Genomic DNA, 19,647 nt, shown 5'->3' on the forward strand with positions numbered 1-19,647 from the left:
GGGTTGGAATTACATGTGCCAAGAAACAATTGACAGGAGTTGAGGCTAGATTTTGGAATAGATATTTCACCGATAAAAACAAACAACTATTGGCCCAAACTGAATCTGTCCACAAGTCTTTCAGTTTCAGCAAAACATGAATTTGTTCATTATAACTCCTTTCTCCATAGAACAGTTGAATCCCTTCACTTTTTGGGTCCTAAAGTGTCTCCTTAACAGGGTCTACTGTTTTGTCTCAACCTACCAACTTGTATTTGGCCATCTTGATCTGCTGCCCCAGCCTTAGTGACTGTCTTGATATAGATACCTCCATGCTTCACACTGGTGTTAACGCCACCCTAGGGAAAATGAATATAAAACAGTAACATAGGGTAAGCAATGCAATGCAGTCACAATCCCTTTTCCCATTAAATATGATGTACATTGTCTTAATAATAATATTAAATATTTATAAAGTGCTGTTTACTGATGTTTCACAGCGCTAAAAAAAAAAATGATTAAAAAGGCGAGATTTTAGAAGTGACATAAATTTGCGTTCCTTACAATTAGTAATATAATATGAAATGTTAGGAATTTTAAGAAGGGAGAAAGTGGAATGCTTATAATGCACCAGATTCTCTATACTGTATCTCCATATAGCCATATCTGTCCAATATCATAGGCAAATTCTGTAATACAGCGTAACATATGTATCACACATGTATAATGTTAAGGCTACTGTATCATGTTACTGTTAGGTTTATAGCCTATGATACATGCACATGTGATACATATGAAACTGTATTAAATAACTTGCCTATGATACTAGAGAAATTATAGATTCAATATCTGATCAATATATGTACAAATTAATTGAGACAGTAACACTTACAGTAACACTGATTCCAAGGCTGTTATTAATCTTCTTCAATTTCACATTAAACCTATCCCCAGGCTTCAGATTGTCAGGTAGATCGTCAGTGAATTCACTATCAACATCCTCAGTTGGCACTGCCTCAGTTGAACCTGATGGCATTGATTGATCACCAGTAGTGGCAGATGGCACCCTTGGGCTGGAAAACTCTTTACCGAGGTCTTTCTCAACTGCCTGAAGAACCACTGGTTTTCGACTGCGTGGTTCATCAGGAATCATGTCTTCAAAGTCTGTGTTCTCTGGTGTAGTGACTTCATCATGGTCACTCTGAAACTCATCCTCCTCATCACTCCCAAAGTCAAAGTCATCTTCGCTCATCTCCACACCACCTGTATTATTCAAATCATTTGACCCGTTGACAACCGGTTCTTTTGATAGCGTACCGTTTGTCAATGGTCCAGGTGGCAGATCGACTGCTGCTGCGCTGTACTGTGATCCGAAGCTCTCTGGTCGTCGTTTTGGTTTGACAGGCGCTAGATGTTTAGTGGAGTCTTTATGCGTGTTAGCTTGATTGGTGTTATCAATAGCAAGCGTGTTATGGTTTGCAATAGTCGCATATGGCGACTCTTTTGAATGGTCATTAGATGATTCAATGGCATGCATGAAATCTGTATAAAGATTCAATATATTTGATAAATGAAAGATATAAAAAATAAACTTGAAATAATGAATGGAATAATGTTTATCACAAATAGCGTGCGTGACGCATGGTGGGAAGGATTTGGAGCAAACGTCGCGTACGTATGTGATTTGTCAACGTACACGTTGTGATGTTTTCTCCCAAACCCTTCCCATCACACATTGTGCAATGACGTTCCTCATGAAATCAAGATATTTGTGATAAACCTTATGGTGATTGTAATTTGAATGTGTATCTACTGAATGATCATTGTTATGTAGTGCAATGGACTGTGGAGTTAATGTATGTTGATTTTCATAATCAGGTTGTTAATGCAATAGCAATGTCCTTATATATGCCCAGTATTTATAAATATTTATTAAATATTATTATTAACTATATACAAATCAATTTCTATGTTATTGTTAGATTATATAAACATTGAAAAATTACTAAAATTAAGACATATATATGTATAGTGAACTTAAATCCTCTACTATTATGTTAATAGCCAATTTAGAGAGATGACTGGTAATGGTAAGTGGAAAACCGCATAGATTTTCCCATGTAAAATCTGTATCTATCCTGACCGGAAACCACGCGTCCTCTTCACGTTTTGTGTAAATGGTCATAAGGAATAACATAGGCTATATTTTTATTACCGTTACTGCCCGTCGTGTAAATTGGCATTTAAGAGGATACTTTCCCAGTCTTACAATGATATGCTTTAATACTTCAGCCAACCAAAGTTTCCTGAAGGTTTCCCTTAATAGGTGTTAAACTGTGTATTATTTTCCGATTAATAGATTATTCATACTATAGTAATGTTAGTTGATAGTATAATATCTAGAGTTATAAGTCTCTCTAATACCAATATGTGCATATTAATAAATATATTTTGCATCCCACCTGGATCAAGACTTTTTGGTTGTGAGAGTATCATCTTTACAACGTTTCTAGCACTCTGTATCATGTCAACAGCTCCTTTATGACTGACGCCCTCTAAGCTTCGATTGTTGATGGATATTATGCGGTCACCAGGTCTGATTTGATCGTTGCGTTCCGCTGGGCTACCTGGTGTTATGCTTTTGATGAAAACACCAAGATCTAGATTGCGAGAGTTTTCACCTCCAACAATAGTTACTCCTGATGAGAAAAAAAAAACAATTTTAAAGTATTAATTTATTTGGTATCAGATCATAACCAAAATAAGAAATTAAATAAATAAATCTTAGAAAATAATAATAATTACATACAAACATAAAAGTAGTGAATAAATAAGGAAATAAATAAATAAATAAATAAGTAAATAAATAATAAAATAACAAAAAAACAACTTACCAATACCAAGTTCTGGATCTTTTTGTAACTTGACTGTGATGATTTCTCGCTCCGGTGTATCCGGCATCGGAAGTTCCTCCAAACGTTGCCGTAAGGAATTGCTTATTGTCTCATTGGGATTCAACCCTGGAGTAAATGGTGTGTGGAGTTGAGACCTAATACTGGCATCTGTTGTTAACAAACATGTCAATTAATTAACTTAACTTTTTGATATTCTTTTGAAATATTTTTGAAATTCTTAATTAGCTATATTTTGTGGTCTACAATCTTGATTTGAAATGATTATTATTTCACATATTTTATTCATTTATCCATTAAATATGGTAAAAAAAAAAAAATTATGACTATTTCAGCCCAAAGAGCTAAATTGCAGAAATATCAAACAAAAAAAAGTTACAAAAGCGAATACAGACACACAGTATACAAAACACACAGCCTGGTAACAAAAATGGTTTTTATATTATTAAAATAAAAAAATACAACTAACCTATAACTTTGGCCTGTTGAACGTTGCTGTTCTCAAGAGATCTTTAATAAAGAAAGACAAAAACAAATTTGAAATACAGTATTTTTTTAAATAATATTAACATATATGGTAATTTAGATATTAATATAAAGCGATTTTTCATATTTTTATTTTCATTTTTTTTACTAAAATTATTTTTTAAAAATCAGAAAATAGAAATCAATAGACACAATGCTACAAATTTGATTTTATTAATGACAAATGACATTACCTATCTCTGCTATTATTTTGTTTCTTTCGCTCGCGTCTGATACTATCAATAGTAGCATACGCTGGATCATCAAAATCCATTTCATCATCTTTAACAATCTTTCCATCGATTTCTTCAAATTCTTGCTGCGGAACAGTACGCCTACTACGCACCTCTCGTACATTTTCATACTGAGCATCTTCTGTGAGACTGTACTCGTGCGTAGAATCCTTTTCGTGTTTATCGTAGTTGTTAAGTCGGAATTCACCTTTCGCTCCATTGGTTGGTAGAGACGGTTGCCGTGAGTAACTGTCTCTGAGCGAGTCTTCATCGAATCCGTCCTCAAAACTGTCCTCGTGGTCTTGAATATTGTAACCAATGGAAACGGACTGAGCTAGGGATCCCGCAAAGGAATCCGTATCCAAAGGATATTCTGAACAAAATATATATATATCATTTATACTGTACTTTATAAAGCTCTGTCCACACTATCAAACTTTATGTGACAAAAAAAAAATGTGATGTGCCCATATATGGACATGATGATGTCATATCACAGGTTTTGCTATTAACAAAATTCAAATCGTCTCAATACAATCCCTTAGCAATCATTGTTTAGTTGTTTATTATTATGTATACATTTTTTGTATATGTATGTATACTTTTTTTTTCAACTTTTAAAACTTAATTTCATACTTTCTTTTGTGTCTGTAGGATCCCTGCAATATTGTAACAATGAAAATATTTATATTATTACTGAATAAATGTGAATGAATGAATTGAAAATGTTTTTAACATGCATGATTATAGCTAAGAGTTTAATTATCAAAAACTGTACCTTGATGGAACTGTTGAGATGTGTTCAGTTTTTGTCTCATTGCCATCTGAAATTTGTGTTGTTGTTTACTCAACCGTAGTAAATACTGCCCTCTGTAGGAAAACATAAAATGAAACAAATTAAAAAATGTATTTATAGAGATTGAGTCAAATTGATTGATAAATCAATAAATAATTCAATGCTATTAGAAATATATACTGCAATAATAAGAATAACCAATTATGATTATGAATAATTAATTAACTGTACAGTGAAAGTACAATGTGTCATAATGGCTTTTATAAAATAATTGTAAACTTACTTTTTATAATTATCTGTGTAAAGTGTTATTTTATCTGAGGAATCTCTTGCTTCGATCACAAACTTTTTCCGCTGATAACAAAATTCATAATTGTATATTAATTTCAATGTATTGTAACATATAAATATAAAAAAAAAAGTATATCATACAAATAATAATGTTTATGAGTGCGATGGTACAAATAATTTCATTAGGTGAAAGATGAAATCAATTTCCACGAGGCGAAGCAAGGTACCAAAAAAAGTACTATGACACGATTGTTTAATAGTACATACTATTGCACACCATGTGACTCATAATCATCAAATCAAATGACAGGAATTTATTTAGGTATGTTATAATATCGTATAACAAATGTAAATATTGAAAAAAGTCATCTCCTTCCCAAAATATTTTTGAAATCAAATTTTCATTTCACCTTCACTAAAAACGAAAATTTGATTTAAAAAATGTAAATATTATTATAAGATTGAATCTAAAATTGGACAATAAATGAGGGGTTAGATTATTAGTTAGATACTTACATTGAATCCTATTTTTTTAGTCAGATGCCAAGGGTGTCTTTGTACAGGTATTCGCTGTTTACCCCTCTTGTCATATATAATGACCCCTCTTGTACAGATTCCCACCCACAGAGACAACTCATGTTCTTTCTTGTTCTGTGAAATACGATGGAAATGGATTCCAAACTCTGATAACTTCCTTGCTTCCTATTATAACAAAACAAGATAGTAACAATAGATAAATGAATAATTTCATCATCAACAGTTTAACATCAATATAACTTTATAGAAAATCATCATCATCTTAAACGCTAATTGTCGTTTTTAGATAACAATTTAAACAATTTAAAACATTTTTTTTGTAATTTTTAAAAACACCAAACAATTTGAAATGTGTAAATAGATGTAGTCATATTAACAATCTCAATATATCTGTTTTTCCATGATTCCATTTGATATTTTTTAATGTTAAAAAAGAAATTCGGCAGAATTTCATGTCACAAAGAGTAGACTGTATATATATATTATTTTAATTTCTAAACATTTGTATTAATTTATCTAAATAGAGAATTTGTCTTTAATCTTTATAGTATATAATATTGTTATACACTATATTTAATCAAACAATTAAAACATCAAAATGAGGTAATTTAATTGGCTAACCATGAGAAACTCCAACTCAGCCTGGTCGTCGATCATTCCTTTGTGAAGCTGATGCATAGTGGGTAGCTTCCTCCTAATCTCGTTCACACCCATAACGCTAATCACGTAGGCTGGCAAGTAATGTTCAGGTAAAAAGTAGTTCCGTGTTAATGAGGCGGAGTGATTTAAATCTCCCATTTCAGCTTGTAACGCCAACGATGCGAGTTGTAACGCTGCTTGCTCATCGCACTTTGTTCTTTCTTCTAAAATATCCTTCCGCAGCTGAAGGTAGTACTGGTGTCTGGTATTTATTTGTCTGTCAATTTAAAAAAATGTTTTTGTTCACCATACAAGTTTCAGAAATGTATTTTAAAGTACTTTTAAGCTTTGTCTACTCTATTAAACTTTATGTGATGTAATGTGCCCAAATATGATAGCGATATGACATCATCATGTTCATATACGGGCACATCACATTTTTTGTCACATAAAGTTTGATAATGTAGACAGAGATTTAAAATATTAACAAATATACTTTCAATTGTTATTAATTTAAAAGATATTTGGAAATTGAAACTAATTAATAAGTGATGACTAATACAAAGAGTTTAATACTACAGTATACCTAAGAACACCTGGATTTTCTACATAGAATTTGACACGAAAGAAAACTGTAAATGATTGGTTTGACATTCGACTCCGCCTTTTTGCCTCCTCCTTCCATGATTGCGGACCTACTTTGTGTAATTTTTCCTCAGACTCCAAAAACAAATATTCACCATCTAAGAAAAATATAATTTATATTAACACAGTAGTCCAAATAGTCATTATCATATTATAATTACTGTGATTTGATTAATATGTGCCACAGAAGCCCACAACTTGGGTATACACAAACTTGCCAGAAAATGTATAAAGCGCTGTCTACACTATCAAACTTTATATGACAAAAAATGTGATGTGCCCATATATTGACATAATGATGTCATACCACTCCCAAATATGGTGGTGATATGCCTAAATATGGTAGTGATATGACATCGTCATGTCCATATATGGGCACTTCACATTTTGTTGTCACATAAAGTTTGATAGTGTAGAAATAGCGTACATAGCAGAAATAAAAATAGTGTTTCAGTCTAAGAATTAATATAATGCATACATTGAATATCTAGTTTCTGCCACTAGACCACAATCACAAGGCAACTCCATATCTAGTTTCTGCCACTAGACCACAATCACAAGGCAACTCCATATCTAGTTTCTGCCACTAGACCACAATCACAAGGCAACTCCATATCTAGTTTCTGCCACTAGACCACAATCACAAGGCAACTCCATATCTAGTTTCTGCCACTAGACCACAATCACAAGGCAACTCCATAATTTCAATGAATTTCACTTACCACGAATATAACAAAGACCAAAGTAGAAGTGTTCAATAATATCAAGATGTTTAACAACAAGTTCAAACAGATCCTTTCCCGTTGACCCTAGGTCACACATAAGATCTAACCATCGACCATTCAGTAATACACAAGTAACCTTCTTACGATTTGGTGGCAGCTTACCAGAACGACTCTGAAATATTTTAAAAGTAAACGCATTTAGCCAATCAGACATTAAGCTCAAACTAGCTTGACAACAAAAGTGTGATGTGCCCAAATATGGTAGTGATATTCCCAAATATGGTAGTGATATGAAATCATCATGTCCATATATGGGCACATCACTTTTTTTTCACATAAAGTTTGACAGTGTAGAAAGAGTTTTATAAGCATAATCAATTAATTTATAAAATGGTGTAGAAATCTGTGAGTATGAGAAAAGGCAACCCCAACCGAGATTCAAACCTGGAATCTTCTGCTTTTTATACAGAAATCCTGGTTCAAATCTTTAACACTCTCGGCTACCAAAACAAACACATTTTAATTGTATTGTAAGCATTATCATGACATGTTGCTATAAACATATAGACAATTTGATAAATTGTGTGTTGTTTAGTATTTCGATCTTTGGTGTAGTGCTATTACTTACCAATAATGATGGAGCTGCAGACAAGGACACGTTTGTATCATCATGGGCCACTGAAAATTCCGGACCAAAAAACTTCTACAAAACAAAATTTAATAAAGAAAAAACCAAATTAATATAACTATTAATATCCCTAAATACGACATAAAATAAGACAAAAACTAACCAGTAATTTAACCGTGGAGGTTGATCGTCTGAGTGTTCGTATATTAGGATTATCTTCATAAACTACGTTGTTATTCTCTTTCTTTTTCTTAACTTTTTTAAACTTTAACATACTGGTGATTTCATTGCCCCAACGCACATGAACGCATGGACATGTTATAAGGAAATATGTGCTTTATGAAACTTATTTGTCTTGTCTTATAAAGACAGTAATACATTAAACTCTATGAAACTGAAACCAAACTGTCCTCGACCAATTATTTGTTATGTTTTGCTTTGCTTTGTAAAACTATATTTCTGTTATTATTATTAATTGCTAATTTAACTTTTATTTTTCCTTTAATTTTATTGTTATGCGCATTGAGTCTTTAACATAACTATATTTCATTTCTATTTATTCAACTGTTTTATTATTAATTGCTAATTTTAAGACAGCTTTAAAAACTCAAATTTATAATTTGTTATTGTTAATTCACTATAATCCTTATTAGTATTGCTATCATTATTAATAATATAAATTAATTTTATTTCAATCAAGTTTTACTCCTAATGAGTGAAGCCATCAAATTCTATTCAGACGTCATCTCTACGATTAAGGGAACAACACTTTGAAAGGTTTCGAAGGTGTTCCTTAAGGCTCTGTCTACACTATCATTATCAAACTAGCTTGACAAAAAAAGTGTGATGTGCCAAAATATGGTAGTGATATGCCATCATCATATCTATATATGGGCACATCACATTTTTTTGTCACATCAAGTTTGATATTGTAGACAGAGCTTTAATAATAGCTGTATTCAAAACACATCTTATACTGCTGAAGGAAATAAACACAGTAATCATCTATGGTATTATTACAGTAGTGATGACATCATTGCATTCAAAAGTATTATTTATTAACCCAAATGTATTTAGATACCTTTAGTTTTCTCTTGTCTGGTTTCTGTTTTCCATTCTCTCCGTTCCGTCTACGGATAACATCTGGAGTTGGGCTTCCTTGTTGTCCATTTGCATCGAGATTGTCATTATAATCTGGAAGTTTTGCATTGCCATGACTACCAAAGGTATTCCCTCTATGCAGGTTTGGATCTGATCCGTAATATGGGAACTGGTCTGGGTGATAACTCCCTTAAAAAAAATAATTAAAAAATAATACATAATAGAATATGACCAATCATAATGTCTAATAATTATTATTATTAAATATTATTATTTAATTTCATCTTCAAATTGATATCACATATTGTATTCAAATTATTACTATTATTATGTTCTATTGGTTAAATAAATGTTACTAAACTTTAAAAACTTTTAAAATGCTTTTTAAAAAAAAAGAAATAAACTTAATGACAAAATTGAACTCAATTTGCTGTGTTTACATAAGATTTTATTTACATTTCAGGGGAAAATTTCATTTTTAAATTTTGTTTAGAAATATTGCTAATCAAACTGATTTTTGAGTCGAGAAACATAGTTTTGTATTGTATTTTTGCTACACAAATTTAAAAATCTGTAGCAAAAAGGTTGTTTTGTATAGCTTTTTGCTATGCTACACTGGCAAAATTATTCCCTACATTTACATACAGAAATTGTATTACATTCAATCATATGTTCTTTAATTAATTTTGATAAAGAAGAAATTAAAAATATTTACCTTCTTGTGCTGATGGCACAGTAGATGCAATAGATTGGAATGATTTTTGTCTCTTATTCCTCGTTTTCTGATAACCTCTGCCATCTTCGTAATCACTTCCTGAAGACTCACCGCCACGATAACTCGATGATGACTGAATGAGATCGGGTGGCATTCCCATCTCACCACGCAAAACACTCAAACGCTCACGCCTCTCTCGTAATCTTTCATATGCTTGACTGGCTCGGGAATACCTGCTGCTTGTCCTGCTAATATGTGATGGAGGAGATTGAGACAGTCTTTGTGACCTTTCACGTGACCTATTCACCATTGGTGACCTGTCACGAGTACGATTTCGAGGTGGTAAATCAGGTGTGCTCGGCGAAAATATATCGGACATGTGATAAGATTGCGCACCTGTTTCGTCGTAACTTTTAAAGGAATGTTTGTTTCTGGAATGTTTATAGTCGTCATAGGAATCGTATGAATCAATAGTAGTCGTACTGTAGTTGCCGTGACCGCTAGAGCGTGCATCATGTTTGGAATGTTCTGAATGATAGCTGCGTTGTGATCGAGGGCGCTTTATTGACAATGAATCCAAAGCATTGGAATGCTGCCTTGGGTGTTTAGTACCATTAAAACCTATAAGTTAAAATCAAAGGAAAATATACAGTAAAAAATAACACATACCTTTTGTTATAGCAATATAAACTACTTTTTATAAATTTATGAAATAATTAAACATGACACTATAAAAATAAAATAAAAAAATATTTAAAGCACAGCACAACTATTTGAACTAATCTAAAGCTCTGTCTACACTATCAAACTAGTTTGTGATGTGCCCAATACAAATGGTAGTGATGTGCCCAATACAAATATGGTAGTGATATGCCCAAAAATGGTAGTGATATGTCCATATATGGGCACATCACATTTTTTTGTCACATAAAGTTTGATAGTGTAGACAGAGCTTTAGTAAACATGAACAGGTTAAAAAAGTTTGAACCAATAAAAAAAAAACAAGGTAAGTTAAATTTTAATTTAAAAAATGGTGGCAATGTTTCAGGTAGAACATGTCAGAGACAGATAGACGGTTATAACATATATAATATAATAATAACAAAATATTTCATCACTATTTATGCATAATAATTTATTAAAAATATGAAATTATTTTTCTTACTTGGTAATGAAAGATGTTGACCTGATTGACCCGATTTGTCTATACTGTTGTCATGACGACCATCTTGAGCATCATAATCAGACAAAGGATTGCTAAGCTGTAAAATTAATTAAACAATATTTTTAGTGCTCCAGTATTGTGTTTTGAAATTAACAAAATATTTTGCAGTGTAGCATATGTTTACTACAATAATGAAGTATGAAATGATCAAATAATTTGGTGAATAATGAACTCTGATATAGTATGAAACCTTCAATGTTCTGCCCTTACAACAAACCTTAGTTAATACTACTAGAGGGTGAGCTCGCTTCGCTCGCTCCCCCTCTAGGAAGTGTAGACGATGGTTCTCGGAATGATAAAAATGTTCTTCTTGTACGTTTTCTGTCGGTTACCATTATTAAAAATGCTTGACATTCGTAAAACTAAACTATACTCTGTTTCACAGTGTTTTAGATGATTAATAACATTTTAAAGTATAGTGTTTATTGTTTGGTAGGGCCGGCCCTTTGGGGAGGCGGAGTTCATTTGAGGGAGGTGCTTATTCGAGGGATATATGTTAATTTTTTTAGTCTTAATAATATGGTAACATTTATAATCAAATGAAATCCTGTAATAGATATGAAAAGTGGTAAAAAAGAATAACAAATGCTTGGTAAATTGTAGATAACAGTGCGATGAATTCTACTACAAATAGTATAATTGTGTTATTATAAATGTGTATGGACATTTATTAGATAGTTGGGTTTGGGGGGGGGGGGGATTATTATTCAAATGGATGTTTTATTGAAGAGGCATTTATTCAAATAATTCAAATTCAAATACCATCCTAATAATTATTAATACATTATTTAATTTAAACATCTTTTGAAACTGCCGTGACAGAGTGGGCCAAGAAAGAAGACATTACGGCTTGAAACATGGGCAGACATCTCGGTCCTAACAGGACACAGATAGCCTTTCCTGCCAGCTTACTTAACACTTTCACCGCCAAAGACGGAAATCTCCGTCTTTCAATGCCCAGCGCCAGACCGCCAAAGACGGACATTTCCGTCTTTGGCTTTTTATTGCACAATTTGTTAGATCAGGTATATATGGACCGCATGTAGAAATTTCAACATCCAAATCGAAAATATTTTGATACTTTATTAACCCCTAGTGCCATTGACCCCAGCTGGCCTACATCACGTCCTATCTGTAAACAACATAATGTGCTTACTGCGGATGAAGCAATTGCAGAAATATTTGCCGACTCTGACTCTGAAAATGAGTATTTATTATCCCCAGATGATGAAGGTATATTTGTACCTAAACCTGGTTTATAAAATGTAATAAATAATTGGAGGTAATTTAGCTAGTCTGGCCTAGGCTAGTTTGTAGAATAGGTTGAGAATCGTGACACTGACAGACGGTGCAGCCAGGCTAAAATCCTCATTATCTCTGCTTTGTTCTCCGATTGAGCCTAAAGTGCTAAAAGTGAGCCAAGTTCTTTGTACAATTATGTGGTATTACAGTTTTATTTCAATAAAGTGTTTGGTACCATTGGAAAGTTTATTTCTATCTCATTATTTGAGTGTATATTGCATGTTATTCTGATTACAAACACCTTTGCTATGAGCTTTGAAAAACAGGTAAATTTATCTACTTCCTGTATTGAATGCCTGGCGGTGAAAGTGTTAATAAAACTCAGCTATCGGGATTTCACTCGATTTTAAACAAAATGTCTTATCATCAAATCTCCCTATGTAATTTTATAATACTATTTCCCATAATATATTCCGATTCCTTATGGCATATATTTAATTTGATCTTTATTAATTTGCAGTATAATTTTTATTTTTTAACTACTGTACCTACACACACGCGCGGTCCGTTCCTAAAATAAACAAAAAACTGAAATGGCTATGCACGGTTTTTTTCTTCCTTCTTCCAAAGGGACACTGTATTGATTGATGGAAAGTGCCTGTTTCTAGTTACCTTTAGGGTCAAATCTATTATTTTAACTGCTCCCTTGTGTATAAAAGAGAGAAAATAGTTGAAACCAGGTTATTGCAAGGTGAACCCGGAAATTACTTTGACCCACGAAGAATTGAAATTGAGTTGAAAATCTAAGGCTGTTGAAATCATAAATTGTGTTAAAAAACTCTTTATAATATCTTCCTAAGATAGAAATATGGAACAATAGCGTCGATGTGAAAACTAATGTTATCAAATCAACGTTTCGCGGTACATCTGAGATAGATAAGGTAGGTATCTAAGGCGGAGATTTGTACCGAAGTTTTTGCATTGTGCTCGCCTATGTCAGAATTAACCATAATTTATATATAGATACTTACATCTTGTATGTTTCCAAGTACTAGCTTAGCCAGTTTGCTGAGATGATGTGAATAGGGTACCTTTATTGGAAATTGCTGTGTATGCAATGTACAGGCCTAGAAAACACAAAATACATATAATATCATATCGAGTTATACAGTATCATTCAAAGGTTGCATCATTTATAATATACAAAAACACATAAAAAATATATAGTGGAATTAAGTGGAAGCATGTGAGCAGTAAACTTGTCAATGGATGTTGATACTGTAACTGGTAGATTCAACTCTTACAAAGTCTGAAGAAAGTAAAGAGTGCCAAAAGACACAAACTTTGTAGTATACAGTAGTATATGCTAGAAAATGAAGGATGTATTGATGTTTATAGTATAGTAGAACCCATATTAAAGGGATACCTTCGGGACACAAGAAAGTATCCTCTTAATTAGAGTGTCCTCTTAATAAGGATGTCCTCTTAATAAGGGTGTCCTCTTAATAAGGGTGTCCTCTTAATAAGGGTGTCTTCTTAATAAGGGTTTCCCCTGAATAGGGATAGGCTGTAGTGTTAAAAGATAAATTGCTCTTGTTTGTTGCACAGGAAGGTGTGTTTTATGGTATGTGATAACTGTAGTAAAGTTTAGCACCAGTGGTGGATCCAGGATTTCAATGGGCTTCAATGAAATAGGGGGAGGGGGCTGGGGTAAAAGTAGGGAAATGAAGTGCTGAACTTTGATGTCCTATCTTTTGCATTACAATTTGTGAAATTTAGAGGGTGCCTCGGGCTGGTTGGGCCCCCTTGAAACCTTGAGCACATCTTACCTCTAACACATGAATTAACCCAGATCTCCGAGCTGGATTCTCCTCCACCATGGAGAGCAGAAGGGAATGAAGAGAACGTGTTAAATTATGACTACTTCCTCTATGTGCAGTTTTACCGAATTCAGCTGCCCAGAATATCGTCATACCGAGGGAGTAAACATACATCTATAGAAAAAAAAACCAAATTGAAATAAAAAAAGTTTAAATAATGAGTAAACTGTAAATTGTAATAATTTTTGTTTTCTCTATTGGAGAGATCGAACTTAAAGTACTGTTGGGCCTAGACTGAATCTGCCTTTACATATTAGAAACTCGACATATGGACAGTTTTAAGTCATTTTTATAAACTCACCTTTTCAGATTTTTTCTTTTTGACAGCGCTATGAGCAATGAACGTTGAAATGGCGCTTTAAAAATTGAACGATTGATTGATTAATATACATTTTAATTTTACCAACCTTTTCAACAGCGACATCCGAGAAACTGACGCTGTGTGCAAGGATTTCCGGAGGTAGGTAGCCACTGACGTCATACTGCGATGTGTTGACACTATCTGCATATCGTATCTGACCAGTAGGTTGCAATAATAAGGTGTGTGGACTGATAATGAATGATGGACCATTGTCAGCTATAGCTTGACCTAATATTGATAAACAGAGGATGAAATGAATGAATGAGCGAGCGAGTCAAATGGCAGAGCGGTTAAGGTAGGGGCGCCGTTTATCATACCTAAAGAGCCAACCACATCGGCAAGGCCGACTCGGGACACAGTATTCGATACTAACAAAGAAATGTGAAAATATAATATTTATGACTATACTATTATTATACAGCAATTGAGTGTACACATTACCCCTCAAAAATATGTCTTGCATGGCTTCACTGCTATGGCATAGCAAGGCCCATAACTCCTCTTCTGATACAGCATTTCCTTTGACTTCCAAGGCATCAAACAGGGAAACATGAACAAGAGATGCTACTGGCATCTTGAATCCTAAAAGATAAATTAATAAATATTATATTGTGACACCAGACTGGATAACAACAACAAATTGGATAACTGGAGATTACATTTTTAGCAGAAATTGCAATACATTATAATTATAACTCTTATGCTTTAGATGTAATTGTAAACTGTCTCACTGCTAATAAATGTATTTACAGGTATAGTTTGAAATTGAGTATTCACTTGTTTTAATTATCATTATGTCAACACATTTTTATTTAAAAAAATGTAATTTTCAATACACTACTAAGTGGTAAATCTCTAATTATATACTGTAGCTATTGACAATTAATGAAAAGGCTAAAAATACAAAAAGCAGATAATGCAGGGTGCATGATGGGAACACCAACAGCTGACCTTGAAAACAACAATCAACATCATATTTTATATGCTGTATTGTTTAAAGTTTTGCATGGCGAAATGTTGATATTATTATTATGTACCGCAAACTTTATATCAGCAATTATATTTTAATATGGAACTGTAATATTACTGAAAACAAAACATTTTGCAAAATAAATAATAATATACTTATTTTACACAATAAATAAACTCTTTTGTAACTGTAGTAGAAGAAGTAACAGTATTTAATTTTATACCGTGCTAGAGTGATGTGACACTTTTCAAATTTAATTTGTTTTTGTGTATCTCAGACTCAGAGCAAACACAATTTCTATATATATATACTTATGCAAATAGAAGTAATATTCCACAGATGAATGTTTAATTGCATGTGCTAATTAATATTGTACATTGTATAGTACAAAGTAGTGAAAATATTAAAAATGAAATATATTTTGAATTAAATCTGGTTTTTTTGTTAGAATTATACTTACTTCTCTTTTACAGTAGTTTAAAACAAGTGATAATTACTTAAATATGTATGACATTACTTATAATGACTATCATTAAATTGTTAATTACTGTCTATTTTACAATTGTGAAATAGCATAGAACAAATTGGCAACATTATAGCATTGACAGCATATGGGAAATGACCACAGCCTTTCATAGTGAGTCACAATGAGGCAGATTGATATAGAAATGCATACAAAAGATATGAGCAAAAATCAATAGTCAAACAACAATGCAATCATAGCTAAATGCTAGTATATTGTGCCCCACACCCAATTCACACTCAAATGCACACAGACCTGGCCTAATACAGCTGTAGCTATTATCATATTGACATCAAATATGAATGTCGCTGATGCAAACAAAATGGTACAAAAAACAGTACATATAATATGACCACAAATTGTAAAGTAATACTTTCTTTCAGTTAATATTTCATGCAATACTGAGGTATCCCAAATTACAAAAATAATGATATTATTATTTCCATGAAATACAGAACCTGTATTCAATTATTAAAATTAAAGAATGTGTAAAATTTTAAAATGCCTTTATTTCTTTACAGATTTGTTTTTTTGCTTTTTTTATTATTACAAATCAAAAGAGGTACCGCTAATAATTAGGCCTACAGGTAATCTATGTTATTTTACTAAGTAGTGTGCATAGACAAATGTCAATATTGTAAATTTAATTTATTTTGTCTTAACATGATATGTACATTGACTTTTATTATACAGTAACACATATTGTAAATTGAAATGCAATTTAATAATTTTTATATTAATTATTTTAAATTATGTATCTCAATGGAAATAAGCTAATAAGCTTTTTGGGCTATCCTTGAAAATCTTGTATAAATTTATTTATTTTTAATGTCAGTAATTTATACAAATTTATTTCATTTTGTATGTATTTTTTATGATTTTCCTAATAAAATCAATATAAATAAAGGACGATAGAGAGCAGAAAAAATATATATCAATTTGAATATTAATTGACACAAACTTCTAGAAACATTTAAACCTGTTTTAAAAAATGCACATAATTTGGACGGATCCCTTCCTATATCCAGAGTAGAGGGACGCCCTGTCAACATCAAAATCTAAATAAATTTCTTTTTAAAAAGGAAGCAACGGTTAAACTTCTTCTTCCTGATTACTGAGTTCATTAGTTTTATTTTAATTTTGAAAAGGGCTACATTAAAATCTATAAATACATAGAAATGATTTTTTCAGGTATTCACCTATAAACTTTTAATTAGTCACGTGGTGCAGAACTTTTTTCTGTCAAATACAAAACAGAGATATAAAAAAGGGAATCAGGGAAACAAATAATTACATTATTGTCAATTTCTTGAAAAAACCCCAAAAAACAAATAAATATAAAAATGATAATCAATGAACTTGGCTAATTAATTAAATAGCCTCTAATGACATTGACAAGAACCTAGCCTAAACTAAGACCTATGCAATCATATCCATACTACATCCTTACAGAATATAGTTAATATTTGTTCTCATGTGGAATCAAGCCTAGGCCTAGTAGTAGTAGCTTGTATAGAGGCTAGGCCAACCCTACATTCCCAATAGCTACATTGATTGAAACATGCCTGACTTAGTACAGTAGCCTGGACTGTCATGTTGAAAGAGAAGAGATGTCGAAACACATAACATACCGACACTTGAGTCGAGTTTCCGAAGTAAATATTAACAACTTGATTTAATAGATTATATCCTTTTTGTCTTCTTCATTATCTACAGCATTATTGTTTTCCAAACTGCTCATAATGGTAATTAAAATACATAAATTCAACACACATTTCTAGGCCTACATCACCCATCGTATCGTTCGTTGTTGTCATCCTGAAGCGTTGATCACTACATGACTATACCATTTGATTATAGGGATGTACTGTAAATGATTTTTCAGGTTAAATCTTAAATTCAAACTAAAATATTACAAAAAAAATATACTTATATATAGAATAAATTAGTTTAGTATTGTAATATTCTAATCTATTTATTTTTAATTGAAATTAATGAACATTATATATTTACCAAAAGTCAAACCTATATATTTAATAGACTATTCTTGTGACGCGTCAGGTATTTAATTTTGAAATAATATGTAAACAAGTTTAGATTGTTGAAATACTGCCACCATTTATAATACAAGTTTACATACTTAATTACTACACTATACTCCGATCCATGATTTGACATTCATTCATAATTTTTTGTGAAGTTAGTTGGTTGAATTTATATTTATACATAATATATTATTTGATAAAAAATACCTATTACGAGTATTTTATGTTTCAGTTATCAATGTGTTTATGTTCAAATTTATTTTTTGTGTGTGTAGGCCTATAATATATAGGCATCTCCATGATGGAGGTATAAAAATATACCTTCATGGGAATATCAATCAATCATTTATATAGAATAACAATGAATTAAATTATCAATCAAGTTTAATAGTAATTTTACTTAACTTTTTAAAAGTTTTCTTTTTGTATTATTTTTATTATTTATTAAACTTTATCACTGCACATTGATTGAGAATGTGTTAGCATTTGGCTGCCTGTAAATGTTTATTGATTTTTAAAGTTTTTTTTCTACCAAAAATATATTAAATAGATCGATTTAATTTCCATTTTCACAAGCAAAATTGTAGCTCTTTAACAAGCAAATTAGATATAGTGTCGTCCCTCTAAAAAATATTTTCAAATGTTTGTATTAATATGCCATCATGTCACATAATAATAAATGTATTTACCTGGAAAAAAAAAGTAATTTAAAGCAACCGTGTTAAGATTCGAACACGAGTGTGACAAAGTGCGAGGCTGTGCGAGGCAGCGAGGAACGCCAAATAATTGTGCGAGGCACGCCAAACATTGTGCGAGGCATCATTTTATCATTTCCAAGTGCGAGGCATGTAGGCATATAGTTTAAAATTTTAGGGTATTTTTTTTAGGGTAAAAAATGAACTGATCCACCAACCGAAGGCAAGAAAATTCTGCTCGGGGTTTCCCCTTTTTATAAACGCACGTGTCATGTCACTGTTGTTATCATGTCATATCACGTACTTTGATGCGGGACGGACCGTCCCGGCGGTGGGATACGGTTGGTAACTATTAAATTTACATTTATTTAGTCATCGTTTATAATTACAATTTCAGTATATAATTGATGGCAAGGATCCTGCATAAAGAAGTTTACAATTCTGTTTTTGCAGGACTCTTACAAAAACATAAAACAATAACACAACATAAAAGTTAGAAGAAACGACATTTTTTCATATTATATACATTCATATGTACAGCAGTGTTGTTCATCAGCATAAAGCGATAAATAGTGTTTTTTAATGTTTATTTATTCGTTTATTTTTTCTTTCAAAAATATTCAGCTTATATTACCACCAGACATTTATGAATTCTTTTCCACAACTTTGGTCCATATATGTAGGCGTATAATGAATCATGGAGGTATTACTATTATACCTCCATGTATGAATTGACTGCAAAAGTCAATCTCGATGCGAATCAGTTTCTGTTCTGAGGTTATGAGTAAAACTGGCACAATAACTAAACATATTTAAAATAGTTATAAACCAATGGAAATGATCAATCAATCAATTATTGGCGGGAATTTCATTATCCTTGAGTCTGAAAGGTAGGTCAGAGATAAGAAGATTAAAATTCCAGATCCATGTATAGAGGGCGCATTACATAAATATTGTACAGCGTTTGTAATTGGCTGTTG

At 31.9% G+C, this 19,647-nt stretch overlaps 2 protein-coding genes across 3 annotated transcripts in view; both read right to left on the reverse strand.

Annotated features, from left to right (window-relative positions):
- Nucleotides 1–7,408, reverse strand: part of LOC140050913 (tyrosine-protein phosphatase non-receptor type 13-like) — a 29,882-nt gene extending 22,474 nt beyond the window's left edge. For both annotated transcript variants that reach the window (XM_072095912.1, XM_072095913.1), the window contains exons 1-12: nt 7,280–7,408; nt 6,499–6,655; nt 5,895–6,189; nt 5,253–5,438; nt 4,729–4,799; nt 4,428–4,519; nt 3,611–4,022; nt 3,361–3,401; nt 2,874–3,041; nt 2,442–2,678; nt 872–1,521; nt 245–338 (exon numbers count right to left, since the gene is read on the reverse strand). In XM_072095912.1, the coding sequence (XP_071952013.1) occupies nt 245–338; nt 872–1,521; nt 2,442–2,678; nt 2,874–3,041; nt 3,361–3,401; nt 3,611–4,022; nt 4,428–4,519; nt 4,729–4,799; nt 5,253–5,438; nt 5,895–6,189; nt 6,499–6,655; nt 7,280–7,379 (2,503 nt within the window). In that variant the 5' untranslated portion in view covers nt 7,380–7,408. The remainder of the gene's footprint in view (nt 1–244; nt 339–871; nt 1,522–2,441; nt 2,679–2,873; nt 3,042–3,360; nt 3,402–3,610; nt 4,023–4,427; nt 4,520–4,728; nt 4,800–5,252; nt 5,439–5,894; nt 6,190–6,498; nt 6,656–7,279) is intronic.
- A 353-nt stretch (nt 7,409–7,761) lies between these two features.
- On the reverse strand, nt 7,762–17,709 carry LOC140052562 (uncharacterized). The gene is made up of 10 exons (XM_072098172.1): nt 17,559–17,709; nt 14,876–15,016; nt 14,481–14,662; nt 14,023–14,187; nt 13,225–13,320; nt 10,892–10,988; nt 9,727–10,347; nt 8,992–9,200; nt 7,911–7,985; nt 7,762–7,782 (listed from the first exon to the last, which is right to left on the reverse strand). The coding sequence occupies exons 2-10, from the start codon at nt 15,006–15,008 to the stop codon at nt 7,762–7,764; spliced, it is 1,599 nt and encodes a 532-aa protein (XP_071954273.1). The 5' UTR covers nt 15,009–15,016; nt 17,559–17,709.
- Nucleotides 17,710–19,647: the final 1,938 nt, after the last annotated feature.

Source organism: Antedon mediterranea, chromosome 6 (genome assembly GCF_964355755.1).
Source record: "Antedon mediterranea chromosome 6, ecAntMedi1.1, whole genome shotgun sequence".
NCBI lineage: Eukaryota > Metazoa > Echinodermata > Crinoidea > Comatulida > Antedonidae > Antedon > Antedon mediterranea.

Bases quoted from the DNA above. Each gene is read 5' to 3' on its own strand.
- LOC140052562 (XM_072098172.1), bottom strand. From the start codon at position 15,008: ATGCCAGTAGCATCTCTTGTTCATGTTTCCCTGTTTGATGCCTTGGAA. The intron at 10,348-10,891 runs GTAAGAAAAATA...TTTAACTTATAG, and splicing joins TCAACATCTTTCATTACCAA to GTTTTAATGGTACTAAACAC. The intron at 7,783-7,910 runs GTAAGTAATAGC...TTGTTTTGGTAG, and splicing joins CTGCAGCTCCATCATTATTG to CCGAGAGTGTTAAAGATTTG.